Genomic DNA, 17,977 nt, shown 5'->3' on the forward strand with positions numbered 1-17,977 from the left:
TTCTGTGCACTTACTCATGTTTGCATTATGACTGAATGGTATCATTGCCTGTTTTCTCTCTTGGGCAGAGAATAGTTTCCATTCCTAATTACAACAAGGTAAATCTTGACTGTTCTCACCTCCCTCAAGAAAGAGATTTATGTCTTGCAATGGAATTTTGCCAAGATAGCTATGTTTTGAAATTAACTGCTGTGCAGCTTAATAACCTACACTAATGACTTGTTGTCAGATAGCTTGGAAATGCATTCCCTAGTGTGAAACTCTTGCAAACAAACTTGGCTCGCTGTTAAATTTTCTAGACAAATTGGTTTATGTAAAGTACAATTCAAAGGTAAATGTTTGTGTGCATTCTGTGGTTCTTTTCCTTTACATTTTATATTACAGCTGTTTTATTACAGCTGTTTTATTTGGGATTGTGCAAGAGAATCATCCTTTTTAGTGCAACACCATGACAGTGCATGGTTCAGAAGACACAAAAATGTGTGGTTGCAGTTTGACATTAATGACTCAGCCTCAATGTAAGAGGCACAAAACATGCAAAGTTGTAACTTTTTATTAGAACAGTGCCTGACAGTGAAAGGAAATGCAAATATTTAGACTTAGCAGTCTTCAACATGATTAAGAAAATGTGAGGTTATATACAGGTATATATAAAAAAAGGCACCAGTTATCCTATATTTTAGAAGTACATTCGTGTTGCACAATTTAGGAATACTTATATTAGTGTTCAATGGATATTATATAGAAATATTGTTTTATTATTATTGTTATCATAGGGATATGATAGAGCCTTGGGGACTAGGTTAGGCTGCAAAGGGAATGTGGGGAGGGATTAATATAAGATGGATGATTATGGAATCATAATGGTCGCCTTAATTATGCTCCTGATTTAAGATAATTAATTCACAGATACAGGACATATTTATGTAAGCTTTGAAGGGGTTGAACATTCTAGATTTCATTTCAAAGAAATAAATAATGCAACATAAAGAAAAAGGTTGGCAAATTCAACTAAACCTGTTTACATATCAAACTATTAAGGCATGATCCTTCTGTTTAAACATTTATGGCTGCTGTTACCAGAGTTCAGTCAACCGGGTTAATGGGAAGTCACAATTATGTGAAAAGTGTGCCACAGTATCAAAACCCAAGAGTCTACTATGTGAAAGCTGCATTTAGGCACTATTGAAAACACATATGAAGTGTGCATGAAAGTGCATGTTTTATGGGTAGCAACTTCCTTATATTGAATACATCCTTTCCTGGAGCCACATGAGCCCAGAAAAAGACACACTTCATTAAGGAGTTGCTACCCATCTTTGACATGAGCACTCCAAATGATCTTTTCCCCTTTGACTCTGAATTGCTGCACAGCCCTGTTAACTATGACTTAGGAGCCAAGGGAAATGAATGTAGCTTGATCCATCCCTTTAAGTTTAAATGTAAGAGATAAAGTCCTCCAGCTTATGAGGTAGCTATACAGCCACCTCAGTGCTAAAGACATTCATTACCACAAGTAGTGCATAGAAATCTTTCTATAAAAAGATTATGCAGTGCAGAAAATACTGCTTCTTTTGGGGATTTTAAACTCTCTCATTTTTAATATAGGTGTATACACTTTCTCCCAAATTCTCTTTTCTGGTGACCTCGGGGCCTTTTGTTTACACGGCAATTGCTGTCATCAATGTACTGGTAAACAGCAGCCTTCTTCGTGGTCAGACGCCTCTCATTTCATCACTGCAACCATCTCTTCCTGCTCCAGCTCTCCAGTTCCGAGTGCAAACTGGTAAGCCCCATCACCTTTGTACTGTTTCTATGCTGAGAAAGAATCCTGGACTTTTGATGATCCAAGATTTGTTGAAGGGAAAACGCTTCATTCACAATTTAGAACTGATACATTTTGAATTTAAGATGTGTGCATCTGTTCAAAATAATATTATTTAGGCTTCCAGACTGGTAGAAAAAATCAGTGTATTAATGAAAAATGGAGAATAGAAACTATTTTCTCCAAGATGACCTCCTGTATATTATTTCAATTCCTGTAATTTTCAGTCACCTGGTCATGACTTTTTAAACATAAAACTTTTCAGGAGGAGCCAAAAGCTTCATCAGCCCAAGGCACTCTGCCTATTGTGCCTAATGAGTAATGACTGAATGAATCAGTAGCAGGGAGGTGCAGAGGTATAAGCATTCATGCATGGAACTATAACAGGAAGTTAATATAAACATGTCAAGATGCCAGAGAGAAACAAGGATGAGTCTACAATAACTTGCAGTAAAGTGGTTTATTAATATTCGTTGTCTTGTGTAAATGGCTAAGGGATATAAATTAGATAAATAAAAAGTGTGTTGCTAGATTTTCCTTGTAGGGTGAATTATAGAACTGGAATACCAAATAAAATATTGATATTGCTTGGATTTCCATAGCATGCTAAGCCAGAATGTGACGTGTTTGATTTTGGCTAGCATGCTATATGAATCCACCCATTGCAGATTATAAATCATGGTGTATTATTTAGTATGTTATGCAAATCCAACCATTTATGGTTTTTCCATTAAACCATGATGTAACCATGATGTGTGATTCCCATTGTGTCTAAAGACTGCCCCCACCTTCCAACCTTGGAATAAAGATTTCCCATTCAAGCCCTGCCATATTTAGCCAGAATTACTAAACTTAAATCTAGTAACATGAACATTTAATTTTCTACTTCTAGTCCTTCAATTTGTACCTCGAAGTATTGACATTGGATTCTGTAACTTCAGCCAACGCATTGAAAAAGGACTGAGATTTGCCTTTGAGGAGGTGAGAAAGCATCATCAGGATATTTCCAACTTCACTGTGCAGGTGAGACAAGCAGCTCCTGAAATGGAAACTGCATCTTCTCTCGTCTACTCTCTCCTCCCCTTTCCCCAATGCTGAATTTTACGGTGATGCTAACCAGGAAGCTGCTGGTGATTATTTTGCTTACTCCCTGCTGATGCTGAAATGTGTAATGATTTTTTTTCCAAAGCTGGTTACATTTTGATCTGTGTAAATGATGGTGCCTAAATAAATAAATAAACAACCAATCAGTCATAGAAGGGCAATACAGTGGAACGTTCTTGCATTACTATAATGATGCTTTGATCTATAGTAATGGATAGATTTTTTGTTGTTGTGGGAAGTTAAATTTGTGTACTTTGCGAAGCAGAAAACTTCATATTATTGGAAGGCAAACTTGTGAAGTTATTCCTTTTGACCCTTTCCAGCTCCTTACTGCCTATTGCTTACCATTCTCTCCCCTACCCCACCCCTTCTAGGTTTTTCCTCTCAGGGTCCTTTGAATGATGCTGCAAAATTGTTGTCAATATTCTGGGGGACAGTTGGTATGTACTAGCCTTTGCCAGCCTGATGGGGAATTCTATGAGTTGGATCCCAACATATTTGGAGGACTAAAAGACTCTTAAATGGCTAAAACATGTATTTGCTTGTATTAATAAATTAATTAAACTTGCATGGTGGCTCACAACCACCCAACAAAGAAATTACAATAACATCAATAAAAGATAAAAGACGGCAAGCATGATGGATCAGATCGAATGAAGCAAGGGGTCTCCTCTCCCTTGCCAAAGGCCTGGGTGAAGAGCCAGGACTTCACGGCTCTTCTGAACAACAGCAGAGTGAGGGATCATCCAGATCAGTAGCTACTCTTCTCCTTGCATTTGGCTGAAATGGAGAAACATTGGAACTGCATTGGGACATTGCTAGGGTTGAATTAGAATGGTATCTAATTTGTTCCACGATTCTGGTCGCGAACCGAATTGGTCGCGAACCGAATCAAATTTCCCCATAAGGTTCAATGTAAATAAGGTTAATCCATTCTGACCCCTATGAATGTGGTCGCCAGGCAAATTGGTCACCAACTGAATCAAATTTTCCTATAAGGTTCAATGTAAATAAGGTTAATCCGTTCTGAACCATGTGCATTTTTTTTTAACCACAAAAATATGAAACAAGGTACAGTACAGTACAGTATGAAGAGAGAGAACACTAACCTTGCTTGAGGCGACACCAAAAAGCTTCACAGCAAGTGTCTGTCTGCGATTGCGATCTCGCCTAGAGGAAGCCACGACCATGTGTCAGAGCAGGGAAGATGGCCGCGGGTCGTGTTTGTCACCCAATGCAGAGTTTGCGAACAGAAGCAAAATTTTGCGAACACTGCTGTTCGCAAACCGAATTGTTCATGAACAGAAGCGTTCATGAACCAAGGTATTACTGTACAATGGAATATTGTTTGACCCAGTTTGGTGTAGTAGTTAAGGCATCAGGCTAGAAACTGGGAAACCATGAATTCTAGTCCCACCTTAGGCATGAAGCCAGTCGGTGACCTTGGGCCAGTCATTTTCTCTCAGCCCTAGGAAGGAAGCAATGGCAAACCACTTCTGAAAAACCTTGCCAAGAAAACTGTAGGGATTTGTCCAGGCTGTCTCTGAGACATGATTGAGTGGATAGGGAAAAAAAATTATGGAATATCCTAGAATACAACAGTATTCTAAAAAAAATAATGGAATATCCTAGATACAACAGTAGAGAAACAGTTGAATGTGGCATAACCAGGTTCCTTGCTCAATCTTTCTTTGCACCCAGTTCTAAAATTCTTATTTTTGGAGCTGCTTCATTGATATAACATCATTATATAGTAAGTCTTTCAACTGTTGTCACATTGTAATTATTTTATTTATTTAAAGAACTTATGTGGCTACCTGTCTCACACAGTGATCCTGCATATGGCTATATGATGATGGTTCCAGACTCATTTCAGACAGGAAATTACAAATTGCAAATAATGTTGTAGATGGCTTGTTTTTCTTTTCTTGAGACATCTAAAGAGATTTTCAAGAGTAGAATATAATGCTTATATTCATGTACAATGCTAAATAGAACTCTGATTTTATCACGAATGAGTTATGTGCTGGTGCCCTACAGTCTCCTTACTTCCTCTACTTATCTAGGCAAACTAGAAATATTTAACTCAGGCCTTGGATCCCATCCTGTTGTTCTAAATAAACTAGGAATTGTAAACCAATAACAAACCAAATTCTGGCTTTTTAACCGAAAAGCAACTGCAGATTTGGATTTAGGAGGCAGCCAGCAGTTTTTAGACATTGCATTTGAAAGAAATACAACAGTGTACAGGGAACTGGAAACCTGTTTATCTGTCTGTCTCTGTATAGCTTACATAGTCATTAAAAGAGCAATCCTGATTATATTTATGTTAAAGTAAGTCTTGGTGTACACGGTGGGACTTGCTTCTAAGTAAACATGCAAAAGCATAGTATAGCAAATGAAGCTTCTTTATATATGATAGTCTATTATACAAGGTAAGATGGCTTCAATTACTTCATAAAGTTATGGGGTTTTCAGCACTAGATTGAAGTTGTTATAACAGATGAAAAGAGAAGTCTGAATTGAAGCATCTATATGGATTCAGTTCTTGCGCCAGTCAGAAATGTTTGTTAATTCTTTTAATTTGAATGGATTTTGAGAATGGTAGGTTAGGGAAGGAAGGACAGTGCTAATAGTTTTGGTTTTCTTTCTAACATGGTCTTTTCAGATATTCAATATAACTCTGGGTCAGTCTAAAGCAGTGTTTCGGCAAGGCCCTGTGCAAATTATGTTTGCCATTCGAGAGAAACGTGGATTCTTAAATGGGTCTGAAGTTAGTGAACTGCTAAGAAACCTATCTGTGGTGGAGTTCAGTTTCTACTTGGGCTTTCCAGTGCAGCAGATTGCAGAACGTGAGTATCCCTGAAATTCCATGACTCTGGTTTCCTCTTGATCTTATGCTTATTTCTTTAAAATATTTTATTAGCCCATCTTTTCATCCATCTTTTTTTAAATTTATTTATTTATTTATTTATTTATTTATTTATTTTTAATCAAATTTATATGCCACCCATCTCACTATCAGTGAATCTAAGTGGCTTACAAATAAAAGACATGAAAACATTTAAAAACTACAAAACACATTAAAAAAAAAATACAAAGTTAAAAGACAGAGCATCCTCAGGGCACCAGCCACCCCCAGTGTTGGAAGCCCCCATTTGATCCCCAAGCTAGTCGGCAGAGCCAGGTCTTAAGGCCCTTCCAGAAGGCCAGAAGAGTGGGGGCCAACCTCACCTTGGGGGCAAGATATTCCACAGGGCAGGGATGATGGCAGAAAAAGCTCTCCTCCTTGACCCCGCCAGTCAAAATTCTCTAACTGACAGGGTCCTCAACATGCCCTTCCTGCCAGACCAGGGACGGGATGATATAACCGGGATGAGATAGTTCCTCAGGTAACCTGGCACCATACCATGAAGGGCTTTAAAGGTCATAACTAACACCTTGAATTGGACCCAGAAGCAAACCAGCACCCAGTGCAGCTCATGCAGCAGAGCTGTTACGTGTGCAGCCCTAGGGGTGCCCTAAACTGCCCACACCGCCACATTCTGTACTAGCTGCAGCTTCCGGATACTTTTCAAGGGTAGCCCCATGTAGAGTGCTATATTCACTGAAATGTGTATTATATTATGGGGTTTGAGGTTTAGTTTTACAGATAAACATGGAAAACCTGAGCCTCTAAAGGCAATATATGCCTTCCAAAGTCTTCAATGGAGCCCTCAGACTTTTCTAAAAATTATCACTAAATTTATTTTAGTTATTTATTTATCAAATTTATATAGCTGCCCATCTCACCAGAAGTGACATACAACAGTACAACAATAAAATAAAAGCACAATATAGAAACAATCATTATAAAAACAATCATTATAAAAGTATAGACAAACATTATTAAAGAATTAAAAAATCATTAAAAATTAGAATATAGAAACCACAAATGGAGAGAGAAGTATAGCAACCACATATCACCCACCATAAGGGAGCCACCTTAAAATGTCGCTGGTCCCCTGGGACCCCCAGGCATGCTGCCATAGCCAGGTCTTGAGGGACTTCCTGAACATTAACAGGGATGGAGCTAACCTAACTTTGTGGGAAAGAATGTTCCATAAGGTGGGCGCCATGGCAGAGAAGGCCCACCTCCTGGGACCCATCAAATGTAGGTCCCTTGCAGATGGAACCTGTAGCATGCCCTCTCTGCCAGATCAAATGGGACGTGCTGATTTAATTGGGGAGAGGCGGTCCTTCAGATAACCCGGTTCCATGCCATGAAGGGCTTTAAAGGTCAAAACCAGAACCTTGAATTGGGCCTGGAAACAAACTGGCAGCCAACGCAGTTCGCAGAACAGAGGTGTGGCATGTGCTGTTCTGGAGGCACACATAACTGCCCACACTGCTACATTCTGCACCAGTTGAAGCTTCCAGATACTCTTCAAAGGTAGTCCCATGTAGAACGCATTACAGAAGTCTAATCTGGAGGTAACTAGGCTATGAGTGACTGTGAGTAGAGCTTTCTGATCTAGGAACAGGTGCAACTGATGCACAACACAAAGCTGTGCAAAAGCCCTCCTAGCCATGACTACCACCTGCTCTTCAAGCAGGAGTGGTGAGTCTAGGAAGAGCCTCAGATTGTGCACCAGGTCTGTCTGGGGCAGTGCCACCCCATCCAGCACCAAAGATGGCATAGTCCTAGAACTGGCAGGCCCCAAAACCCCAAAGCCACTCAGTCTTGCCAGGATTCAGCTGAAGCCTGTTGTTCCCCCATCCAGTCCCTCACAGCCTCCAGGCACCAGGATAAGGCATCCACAGCATTGCTTAATTCACCAGGGGCAGAGATGTATAATTGGGTATTATCAGCATACTGATGATGCCTCACCCCATGGCGACAGATGAGCAAACCTAACGGCCACATGTAAATATTAAATAGGAGCAGAGAGAGCACCAGTCCCACAGAAGAGCACACATTAGGTGCCAACAGCGGGACCTCTCCTCCCCAATCACTACCAACTGGCATCGACCCTGAAGAAAGGTGAACCAGCACAACACTGTGCCACCCACCCCCAGTCCTCTGAGCTGATCCAGAAGGATACCATGGTCGATGGTATTGAAAGCCACTGAGAGGTCAAGTAGGGCAAGGATGGATGCACAACCCCCATCCTGCCCTTGTCAGAGATCATCCAAAAGCGCAACCAATGCTGTTTCTGTCCCATACCTGGATCTGAATCTTGACTGGAAAGGATCCAGATAATCTGCTTCATCCAAGGTCCTTTGAAGCTGTCGTGCAACTACCTTCTCAACCACCTTCTTCAAAAATGAGAGATTAGATACTGGATGAAAATTGTCCTGCATGGTGGGGTCTAGTAATGACACCTTGAGGAGGGGGTGAACCAAGTCCTCTTCAAGAAGTAAAGGAACAACCCCCTCATTCAAAGAAGAATTAACCACTGCTACAACCCACTCACACAACACCCCCCAGGATGCTTTAACACGCCAGGAGGGGCATGGATCTAAAGAGCAGGTGGCTGAGCTCACAGTCCTAAGGACCCTGTCCACTTCCTCAGGTCTAACAGGTTCAAACCGTTCCCAGATAACTCTTCTGGACCTGCAACAAGCCTGGTGTCCAATTGCGAGTGACTCTTAGTGACTTTGTCTGATAGATGCTGAGCAAATTCCTCCGCATGTCTCTGCAAAAGGTTTCCCAAGCCCCCTTTACCCAAGAGGGCTTGTGTCACCCAAAACAGGGCTGTGGGGTGGCTGTCTGCGGATGCAATAAAATTGCATTGTTTAATGGAATAGAAAGGGGAAATTTCTAAATGTATGGGGAAATGAACTGTTTTTCACCCCCTGGTGATTAGGGGCATGAAGAAATCTGATAGGCCATACCCTTCTGTGTCAGATGTTCAAGCTGGTTTTAAAAAAGACTGAGGAACAAGGGACATTACTGCTAATGTGCTCTGGATAATTGAGAAAGCTAAAGAACACTGAAAAGAAATCAATATGTGCTTCGTTGATCTTAGAAAGATCTTTGGTTGTGTCAACCAGGTCGAGCTGTGGAATGGGAAATATTTCTCTTAGAAAAATAGGACATCTGATTATGTCATGTGAAACCTATACACAGGACAGGAAGCCACAGTCCAGATGGAACATGGCAAAATTGACTGGCTCTAGGTTGGCAAAAGCTATCCCTCATGGGTGTCCACAAGGGGTGGGAGAAAGTGATGAAACATGTATCACAATGCATAGTTTGCCTCTTTTGCCCATGCCTTACAACATCACGTGTGTATGTAAGGGGTGCAGCTTGAGTTGCTCATTATGTTATCTTGATGAAATCACAAAATGAATGCCTCTCCTCAGCTTCTTTATGGTGTGCAAATCTGCACATTAAAGAAATGGATTGTACTGGAATTTTCACAAAGTTTGTCAAATCTCTGTTGGCTGTCCCCAGCTGCACAGAAATGTAGCTCTTTGTCTTGACATGGGGCTAATGTCTCTGAAGGCCAGAGCATGATAAGTTCTCAATCTATGGCTGAAGTTATTTTTTTTCCAGTAGGTCTTTTCAAATCCAGCTGGCTAAAAGTTGGATCGAGAAGCCTCACTACTTGACTTTCTTTCTGAATAACTTTCTTCCTTGTTTCAGAAATACTAAAAGACTTAGCAGACTATATGGAATAGGGTCAGGTTATTAGAAGGACCATCTATCTCCCATGGTTTCTGCCTGACTGGTATGAGCCAGCAGAGTTGGCAGACTCTGGGTCCCTTCAATTAAACAGTGTCATCTGTCAGGACCTGGGAAGTATGTCTTCTCTGTTGTGGCCTCTGCCCTCTAGAATTAACTATCTCCTGAGCTCCCATCCTCTTGGTGTTCTGGAAGGCCTTGAAGACCGGGGCTGTTCTCCCATGCCTTGGGTTAAAGTGGGTGGAGCCTCTTGTTGGATATGTCTTGTGTGTTTTCATTTTGGATTTCTATTTTGTGAGCTGCCCAAAGTCAATTTGGAATGGGGTGTTGCCTGAATCAGATAAATTGAATAAATAAAAATGTCTGGGATATTGATTGCTAAGTTGGTCACATTTTAGTCCCAGTATCCTAAACCATGAAGTTCTAAAATTAGGTTTCTATAAGCCCACTATCTTGCTAATGTCACAGTTTTAAAAATTGCCAGATTTACTTTTGGCAAAGGTCAGTGTTCTACCTTCTGCAATGCTATTTGGGGTAGTCCACAACAGACCTACTCTGCAATGCCTTGTCTTTTAGTAAAAGTGCTGGTGGAAACTTTGAGTCATATATTATACTGTTGCTCATTTTATAGGGACTGGAGTTGCTTAGCTGATTCATCCTGCTCTCCAGAGAATTCCAGGCTGGGAGCCTGACTACGTTATCTATTAGCTGATCTACATCTTGATATTAGAGTGCTAAATTTTGCACCTCTATATGTGTGATATGCCACTTGGGGACTGTGAGATACCTTTTTAGAGTTTATTATATTATCTTGTTCTTCTGCTTTATTTTAGTTGTAAACTAGTTGTTGACCATGATAAAAATCACAAACTTTATTTAACTACTTTTAATTGCATATCAATTAAATTAAATCTAGTTTGTGTCCTGGCCTTATCTAATTCTGGGTCAGGGTTAGGGTTTCATCTGGGAAGAGAAGTAAAGTAGTGAGATTAATTTTAGACAAAAATTAATAAAGAATACATTATTTCATCATAGAATTTTACATTTTGAACCAGATGCTATTGTTGCTTAATACAGGTTTATACATCAACATATCAGATTCCAGAAAATAATATGTTCAAGAAGCCACTGTATTTATCTAGACAGGAAGCTTAGCTATTCTGTAAATAAAATATGCAACTTCTTAATTTTATACAATTTCTTTCCCTCTCCAGTCTTCCCTATATGAAAGCATATAATAGCTCTGTGGGATTTTAATTAATTTAGTTTAACGGTCACAACATAAAACTGGCAGTAATTATTATCTTGGTCAATTGATTTTCCCTAGGACTGTGGCCAAGTTATTTTACTGTTTTACTATGAATTATAAAATGCTCTCTTGATTCTAGTTTGTTGCCTCTCTGGTCTTATTTTTATATGTATTTCTTTACCCCTTTTCTCATTTGTTTGTTTTTTTCCCAGCTGTTTATTACCCTCAACTGAATACATCTCACTTGATGAAATCTTCCTGGGTAAGAACGGGTATGTATTATAAAACTGTATAATTTCACAACATGATATTTACCAGAGTAATAAAGAGAATATATAATTAATGTTTCTTTATATTTTTCAAATGGTAGCTGCAGATATGAATAGCAATGGCCAAAGTCTCCTCTGCTTACCTTGATGTTGATGCAGAAGTGATCATCTAAGATTCCAGCAATGATCTCTCTTTTCCACCTGTCCCCATGCTAATTCTTCCTCTTTTAGTGACCAGTAGCGAAGGGAATAATGTTTGCCCCTAGGAGGAAGAGCACAATGACTGTTGAAATTGATAGCGTTTTAGCCGGTAACATTTTCTGAATCAGGTTCAATGGTTTATCTAATTCTGAAACCCTTTTCATAGAGCAAAGTGATAGAGTGAAAGAATGCTCAAAGTTTATGGCACAAGATGCGTGCTTTAATTTCCTAGAACAGAAAATTTCTCCTGAACTTTCTCAAGTGAGCTATTTCTCAGTACAGATTATTATAATTTCTACCTTTTTCAGCACAGACAATGATTAAACATCCAGAAATGGAAGATATAGTGGTCTGTGAGGCATAGCATATAGTACTTGCTATAGGACCAATGCCAGATATTTTAGCCTAGTTAGAGATGCTCCCTCTTCTCCATAATATGTAATTATGTGAAGTCACAGTGTACACAGTGTACATTTCTGCACTTTAGTCCATACTGACAGGAGAACTGAAGATGCCAAGACAAGCAAGGAGTCTTTGATCAGAAAGGACTATAATTAAAATATTGTGCAGTTGTCTTTCACATCCAAGGCCAAAAAGTGAATGGAAGAAGTCCATAATAACATAAGAGTAGGAGGAAGAGACTTAACATTTAAACTGTGGGTCAAATATAAATATGACTTGATTCCAGATTCTGCAAGTGGTGATCTTCATTACTAGTGCTTCTTTGGTATCTGTAGTAAAAGGAGCTTATTTTTCTGAGCTTTGTTCTTCACTATTCCACTCCAAGTTCCTGAATTTAAACTCCAGACTCCTGAAAATAAAGTTTCTAGAACAGACATTTTTTTCTGTACCACAGATGAAGCTTTGACAGCCTGCTACTGTGAGGGGTTGGGGAAATAGATCATCATAATGTCAGGATACAGGATGAGTGCTACCAAATCATTATAGAGAGAGAAACTGAATAGAGCAAGCAGTCCCTTGTTCTTTGAAATGCATAGCTCCATACTCAAAATAACATGAATAATTTTTGCTTCCCTTTTTGGTTATGAACATCCCTTCCCATGTGCAAAATGCCTAGTGAAATACATGGGCATAAAATGTTCTTTTTCAGCACTTGGCAGATCTACATTTATGTAACTTTGAATTATATATAAGTTCTGAGTAATGAATCATTCAATTCATTTACTGGGAGAGTTCCTGATTATGAACAAATATGCAAGGAAGTATTAGTAGGGTTGAAGTATATTTGGCAATGCTATTTGTGTTCACCCTTTAATGCCCCCAGTTTTGCACTAAACATTTTGAAGATTTTGTGATTTAAAATAATAACTTGGAAGGAAGACACTGCAAATATCCCTACAGGTTTGCATAGAGAGAAACAGAGAAAAATGTACTATTATAAAAATGGACAATATTTATGGAGAGGAAGGTAAATTTAACCCACACCCAAGAGAAAACCATCTGTTGCAGATGTAATTCTTAGATCCAAAGTTAAGAGATCAGTAAGGATCAATAGAGAAAATGTAGGTGTGAAAATTGGATTTTGGAAAAAAAGGTGTGGGAAATAAAAGGATTATTTATAATCTTCTAGTGGTTTGTCTGAGAGCCAGTTTGGTGTAGTAGTTAAGGTACCAGGCTACAAACTGGGTGAGTTCCAGTCCTGCCTTGGGAACTAAGCCAGCTAAGTGACCTTGAGCCAGTCACTCTCTCTCAGCCCTAGGAAGAAAGCAGTGGCCAACCACTTCTGAAAATCTTGCTAAGAAAACTGCAAGGACTAGTCCAAAGTTGCCAGGAGTGAAGACTGACTTGAAGGCATGCACATACATACACAGAAAAGTGGTTTGGCTAGCCCTTTTTTCTAATTTTTGATCCCCTTTACTCAGTGAGCCCAAAATTCTATAATGGGAGATGGTAAATCTTTCAGGCACTAGCCATCATCTGATGATACTGTACAAGAAGGCATAGGGTCAGAAAATAAAAATACTTTTAAATGGCCAGAATCTCATATGATGAACAGATTTGCAAAATTTCAGTAAACTTACTCCCATGAATTTACTTTAGAATCTGAAATTTCATGAGATTTCAGGTGAGAATCCCTGACTGACATGAGAGTTAACAGTCTTACAAAATTTCAGCTGTGTTAAAAATTATTTAGTACGAGGATTGCAGTTGCCTTCTGGAGATGCTCTAGGCATCGGCATCTGGTGCTACTATTTCACATTCTCTAAATTATTATGTTAAAATTTATACATGAATCTTTTTTACAACCAAATTCTTAATAAATCATGAAGTACTTCATGGTGTAACAGTTGGCAATGATATAGTTGCCATTTCCAAAATAACAAATCTTCTCTTTACCATTTTGAACATTATGCCAGTGAGAAGAAATGTTTGGTTTGTCTGTGATTTCAAGGTGAAAATTCAAACATCTTTTAAAAACATATATTTTCTATCTGAATGTTTATTTCAACTTAGTTGTTCTGGGAGTTGTCAACCAGAAAGTTGAAGAGGAAGTTTTTCAGGCTGAGATGGAGCGGAAGTTGGCCCAGTTATTGAATGAGGCTGTGGGCCGAGGGCGGATCTGGAGAAGAGCAACTTTTGCTGGGAAGAACATTGTGCAGGTATTTCAAAGAAAATGGTAGTGAAGCTTAATTTGGAAAGACATCAGTAATAGTAATTTTTGTAGTAAATCATCATCATTCCCATCATCTCTTTTTCCCCTTTCTCATGCCCCAATGTTTTGAATTTCATTTTATTGTTTCTGCTTTTTTGTTTGCTGGGGCTTAAACCAGGGTGCTCTATCTAGCATTAACTGTGGCTTGCATAAGCAGAATTTGAATTAATTAAGCTGAGTAGGGGTTGGCTTTCATGTTGTTCTTTTGTTAGTGTTCAGTAAATGAAATTTTTACTTGTTTTTCTTTGGCTTTCTCTTCTGTTATTCTCAACTCCTCTCATTCTCTAAAAATAGTAAGATGATGTCAGGTTTATTTTTCTCCTTAGCACTTTGTCACCTACAGTCACATCTATTAGAAAATAGAATAATGTGAATGCTTCCATGAACGGGAAGCCGATAATCACAAAAACTAAAACAATTAGCAAGATACTTTAGAAAAATGTCATATTTTTTCCTATTTTTCCCCTAAGCCATGGAAGGGGAAGATGAAAAAAAGAGAGGGGAGGGAGCAAAAGGTTTGGAGGGTGGAAGTGTCTCCAGTTCTTCCCTGGGTTTCTTGATGTATGCAAAACTCTGAGCAGATGCCCCAAACCAACTTTTTTATTTAACTTTAATGTGTGTATTTGGACTTGTTAAGAAGTATTCATAACTACTTACTTGCAAATATTTCCACATTGATGAAACTGATTTTTTTTAAGCTCCTCTCAATTTATTTATTCTTCTAGGTTTGAATTTCCATTTCTGAGTTGTGATTTTAGATTTTATGTTCTCTTGACTGTTGATTTTATATTAGATTTGTTAGTAATTTGCCTTGCATCTTTTGGAAACTTGGCTGAGAAACAGATGAATATTCTTTTTTTTTTTTAATCTTAACCAATTTTGTATCTATTCTTCTGTTATTATCTTGTGTTTTATGTATTACCTGGGTAATTGTCTGCCATTGTCCTGGTATAAACACAAGGATAATGGTTTAATTTTCTGTGAATGACCCTGTGAATGACCCTGTGAATGACCCTGTTCACCTATTCCCTCTCCTACTCCTATGACAGCCTGAATGAGACTGGAAGCAACCATTTCCAGGTTTAAAGTAACTGCAGTTTATTACTGCATCAAAACCAGGAATTGTGATCTGTTTAAACTGTGACTTATTGAAATAAGTCACAATCAGAAACAATCATTTATTTTTTATTCTATTTGATTCAGTAAACCTAGTGATCCTCATTTGAATATTGGCCACATTTGAGTAGAAGAGACAGTAATTTGTTTAAACTAGAAAATAGGTTGTTTGCAGCAACCATCCTTGTAGTTCTTCTAGCAGATGGAGAGCCAAGTTGGAAGATCTATAACAGGATGTTGCATACTACTACCACTGCCAGCATTTTACAAACTGTCTATTTAGTTTCCCTTAGCAAGTGAGTGCCTTCCACAAAAAGCACTGAGGTGCAGCCATCTCCTGTTCTTATTGTATGAGTATTGCATTGTATATCTATACACAGGTATTCTTGGAAATAAAGATGATGTTGATGAAGCCTGGAGTTTTGCTCTGAAGCATACTAGCTTTTGGTTTATTTTTTAAAGAGTATTAATTGTGTGTGTGTGTGTGTGTGGTATTTATACCCTGCCCAACTCAAAAGACTCTGGGTGGGTTATAAAATTAAAAGTCATGTGCAACCAACTAGGCATCAAGGAAGGTATATGTGTTCACTTTGGTGTTGTAAGAAGTAAATTAGGGACTCCAGCTTTAAAATAGTGGTTTCAGATAAGCTTGTTTCAAACAAGCCATACTTAATATTAATTGAAGTTGGTCTGTTGGACAAAACAGAGGGTGGGATAAATCAAATAAATAGTAAAACTAAGTAGTGAAATAAAAATGGAAGCAAGAGTGCCCAGGTCTTCTGCCCTACCATGCTGAAGAGGTAGGACACAGCATAGAAGCCCAAGACTTGCTGGGGCTCATTTACATCATGCTAAGCTCTGAATCCTCAAAGTGGCTCCACTGTGCCTATGGACCGCAATTTTTAGTGACCTTTGGTCTCGCCGCCCCACCTGATTTTTATATTTTTAATTTAAAAAATGGAAACACTGCAAAGTTAGAGAGCAGTTTTTATCACCATCTTTATTTCCAACCAAGACTACTTTTAGCTCCCAAACAAAAAATAAGAATGATGGGTGATTGTAAACCAATGTTCTGTTTGGAGGCACATTCACCTGCCTGTAAAAAAGAAAAAATGTAAGCAGTGATTGGGAGTGTGCCGCTAGAGGGGGGTGCACATACATTCTGGTGAAACTGGCAATATTCCCTGTGATTTTATGAATGGATAAGCCCCTCCTTTGGTATCCATTTTGCTACAGCATTCACAATATGTTCCAAAATTCCAAAACCCTACCAGTCCAAAAAATATCTTTTTTTTTTTTTGTGGATCTTTTTGCTAAACTATGTGACATTCAAACACAGTCAATAGCTATCACTCAAGTAGACAATGACCCAAAAAGAATGGGATGGCAAAAAATAATGAAAATGGAGTCCTCACATTTTTAGCACTCCATAATATCAGTTATAAGGACTGGAATTTCTAGTATAGTGCATGCTTTTTAATTGAGATTGTTGTGCCTTTTCAGATGGTGAATTTGTCACGTTTAGAGGAGGCCGACAGTCCCATTATGCTGGTCTATTTTGTGGAAGATCAAGATGGAGAAAGGCTCAGTGCTGTGAAGGCATCAGATTTGATTAATAGAGTGGATATCCAGAAGGCTGCCATCATCCTGGGTTATCGCATTCAGGGTCCAGTGGCTCAGCGTGAGTCTCCTAAGAAATACAATGATAAGTAATCCTTGCAGCATGTTCAAGAAAACAGATTATGCATACAGCCACATGGAGAACTGCTTATGTATATGCCAATGTGCCAACTTTTATGATGTGGAGAATTTTAACACCTCTGTTTCCCTGGACTATGTGGAAGTGTAATATTCTCCTCACAACGCAAAGAGGTGTTACATAACAGCTCCCTATGTGGTTAATTGCTCACTATGGTAACTGTTTAGTCAATGCTTTCTGGAGAAACAACCACCTAAATTTTGTGCAGCATACCTGCCCCCCCTCCCCACAAGCTCCAAATGTTTTACAGCATGTTGAAGATTAACAAATGTATTATGTCATCATGAATTGTATTATGCCATAGTAGATTGGTCGGTTATTAAGGTTTAACAAGTGTTCTTATTCAGTTAAATTATTATCTGATGTTATTTCACTCCTAAGTTGTGAATACAGTAATACAAAAAGGAGAGGAGGCGTGTGCAACACTGTGAAGCTGAGCCATGTGTAAATTAAAAATTGCCCTAAATGCTAGGGATGTGTAGACTGTACCAGATGACACAGGATTTCCAAGCTTTGAAGGGTTTAATATCATTTAAAGCAGTGTTTCTCAACCTTGGCAACTTTAAGATGTGTGGACTTCAACTCCCAGTACTCCCCAACCAGCATGCTGGTTGAGAAATGCTGATTTAAAGTGTTTGGTTAGATAACTCCTTAAGGAAAATGCTCCCTGCTTATTTGTTCTGACCTGTTTTCTTTTAATCAAGAAGCTTCCTTTGGGAAGATAACTGCATATTTCCTGCAGGGTTCTTGTGGGAGGAGTAGAAGACATGGGCAAAACCAACAGGATTGTGAGAAGCTGCCCTGCAATTTCTCTGATCTAGAAAGGTATGGGGTGGCTTCTGCTGGCTCCTCCAGCAGGGATCTTCCCCACTGGAAGAAAGGCACATGCCAGACAAGCTGTTGTTCTCTGCATCTGCTACTCTTCCAGCAAGGAAAAACTAATAATGTCAGGGATGGGGTTTAGGAGAGGACATTGTTGGTACTGTGAGTTCATTAAGCAGCATTTGCTAATGTCACCCACTGGCCAGGTGAGTTGGCTTGGATTTGCCTCGGAACTGAATCTAGCCTCCCATGTCTGCTTTAGGGGAAGGTTTACTTTTGTTTGATTAT

At 39.0% G+C, this 17,977-nt stretch overlaps 1 protein-coding gene across 3 annotated transcripts in view; it reads left to right on the forward strand.

The window, feature by feature from the left end:
* KIAA1549 (KIAA1549 ortholog) overlaps positions 1-17,977 on the forward strand; it is a 123,055-nt gene that overhangs the window by 68,203 nt on the left and 36,875 nt on the right. For all 3 annotated transcript variants that reach the window (XM_088141123.1, XM_088141121.1, XM_088141122.1), the window contains exons 4-9: positions 1,609-1,786; positions 2,718-2,848; positions 5,598-5,781; positions 11,061-11,120; positions 13,794-13,939; positions 16,612-16,789. In XM_088141123.1, the coding sequence (XP_087997249.1) occupies positions 1,609-1,786; positions 2,718-2,848; positions 5,598-5,781; positions 11,061-11,120; positions 13,794-13,939; positions 16,612-16,789 (877 nt within the window). The remainder of the gene's footprint in view (positions 1-1,608; positions 1,787-2,717; positions 2,849-5,597; positions 5,782-11,060; positions 11,121-13,793; positions 13,940-16,611; positions 16,790-17,977) is intronic.

The sequence above is a fragment of the Python bivittatus genome, unplaced genomic scaffold, assembly GCF_059951505.1.
Source record: "Python bivittatus isolate LINGU-HERP-01145 unplaced genomic scaffold, Pbiv_v1 ctg000330_np1212, whole genome shotgun sequence".
In the NCBI taxonomy this organism is placed as follows: Eukaryota; Metazoa; Chordata; class Lepidosauria; order Squamata; family Pythonidae; genus Python; species Python bivittatus.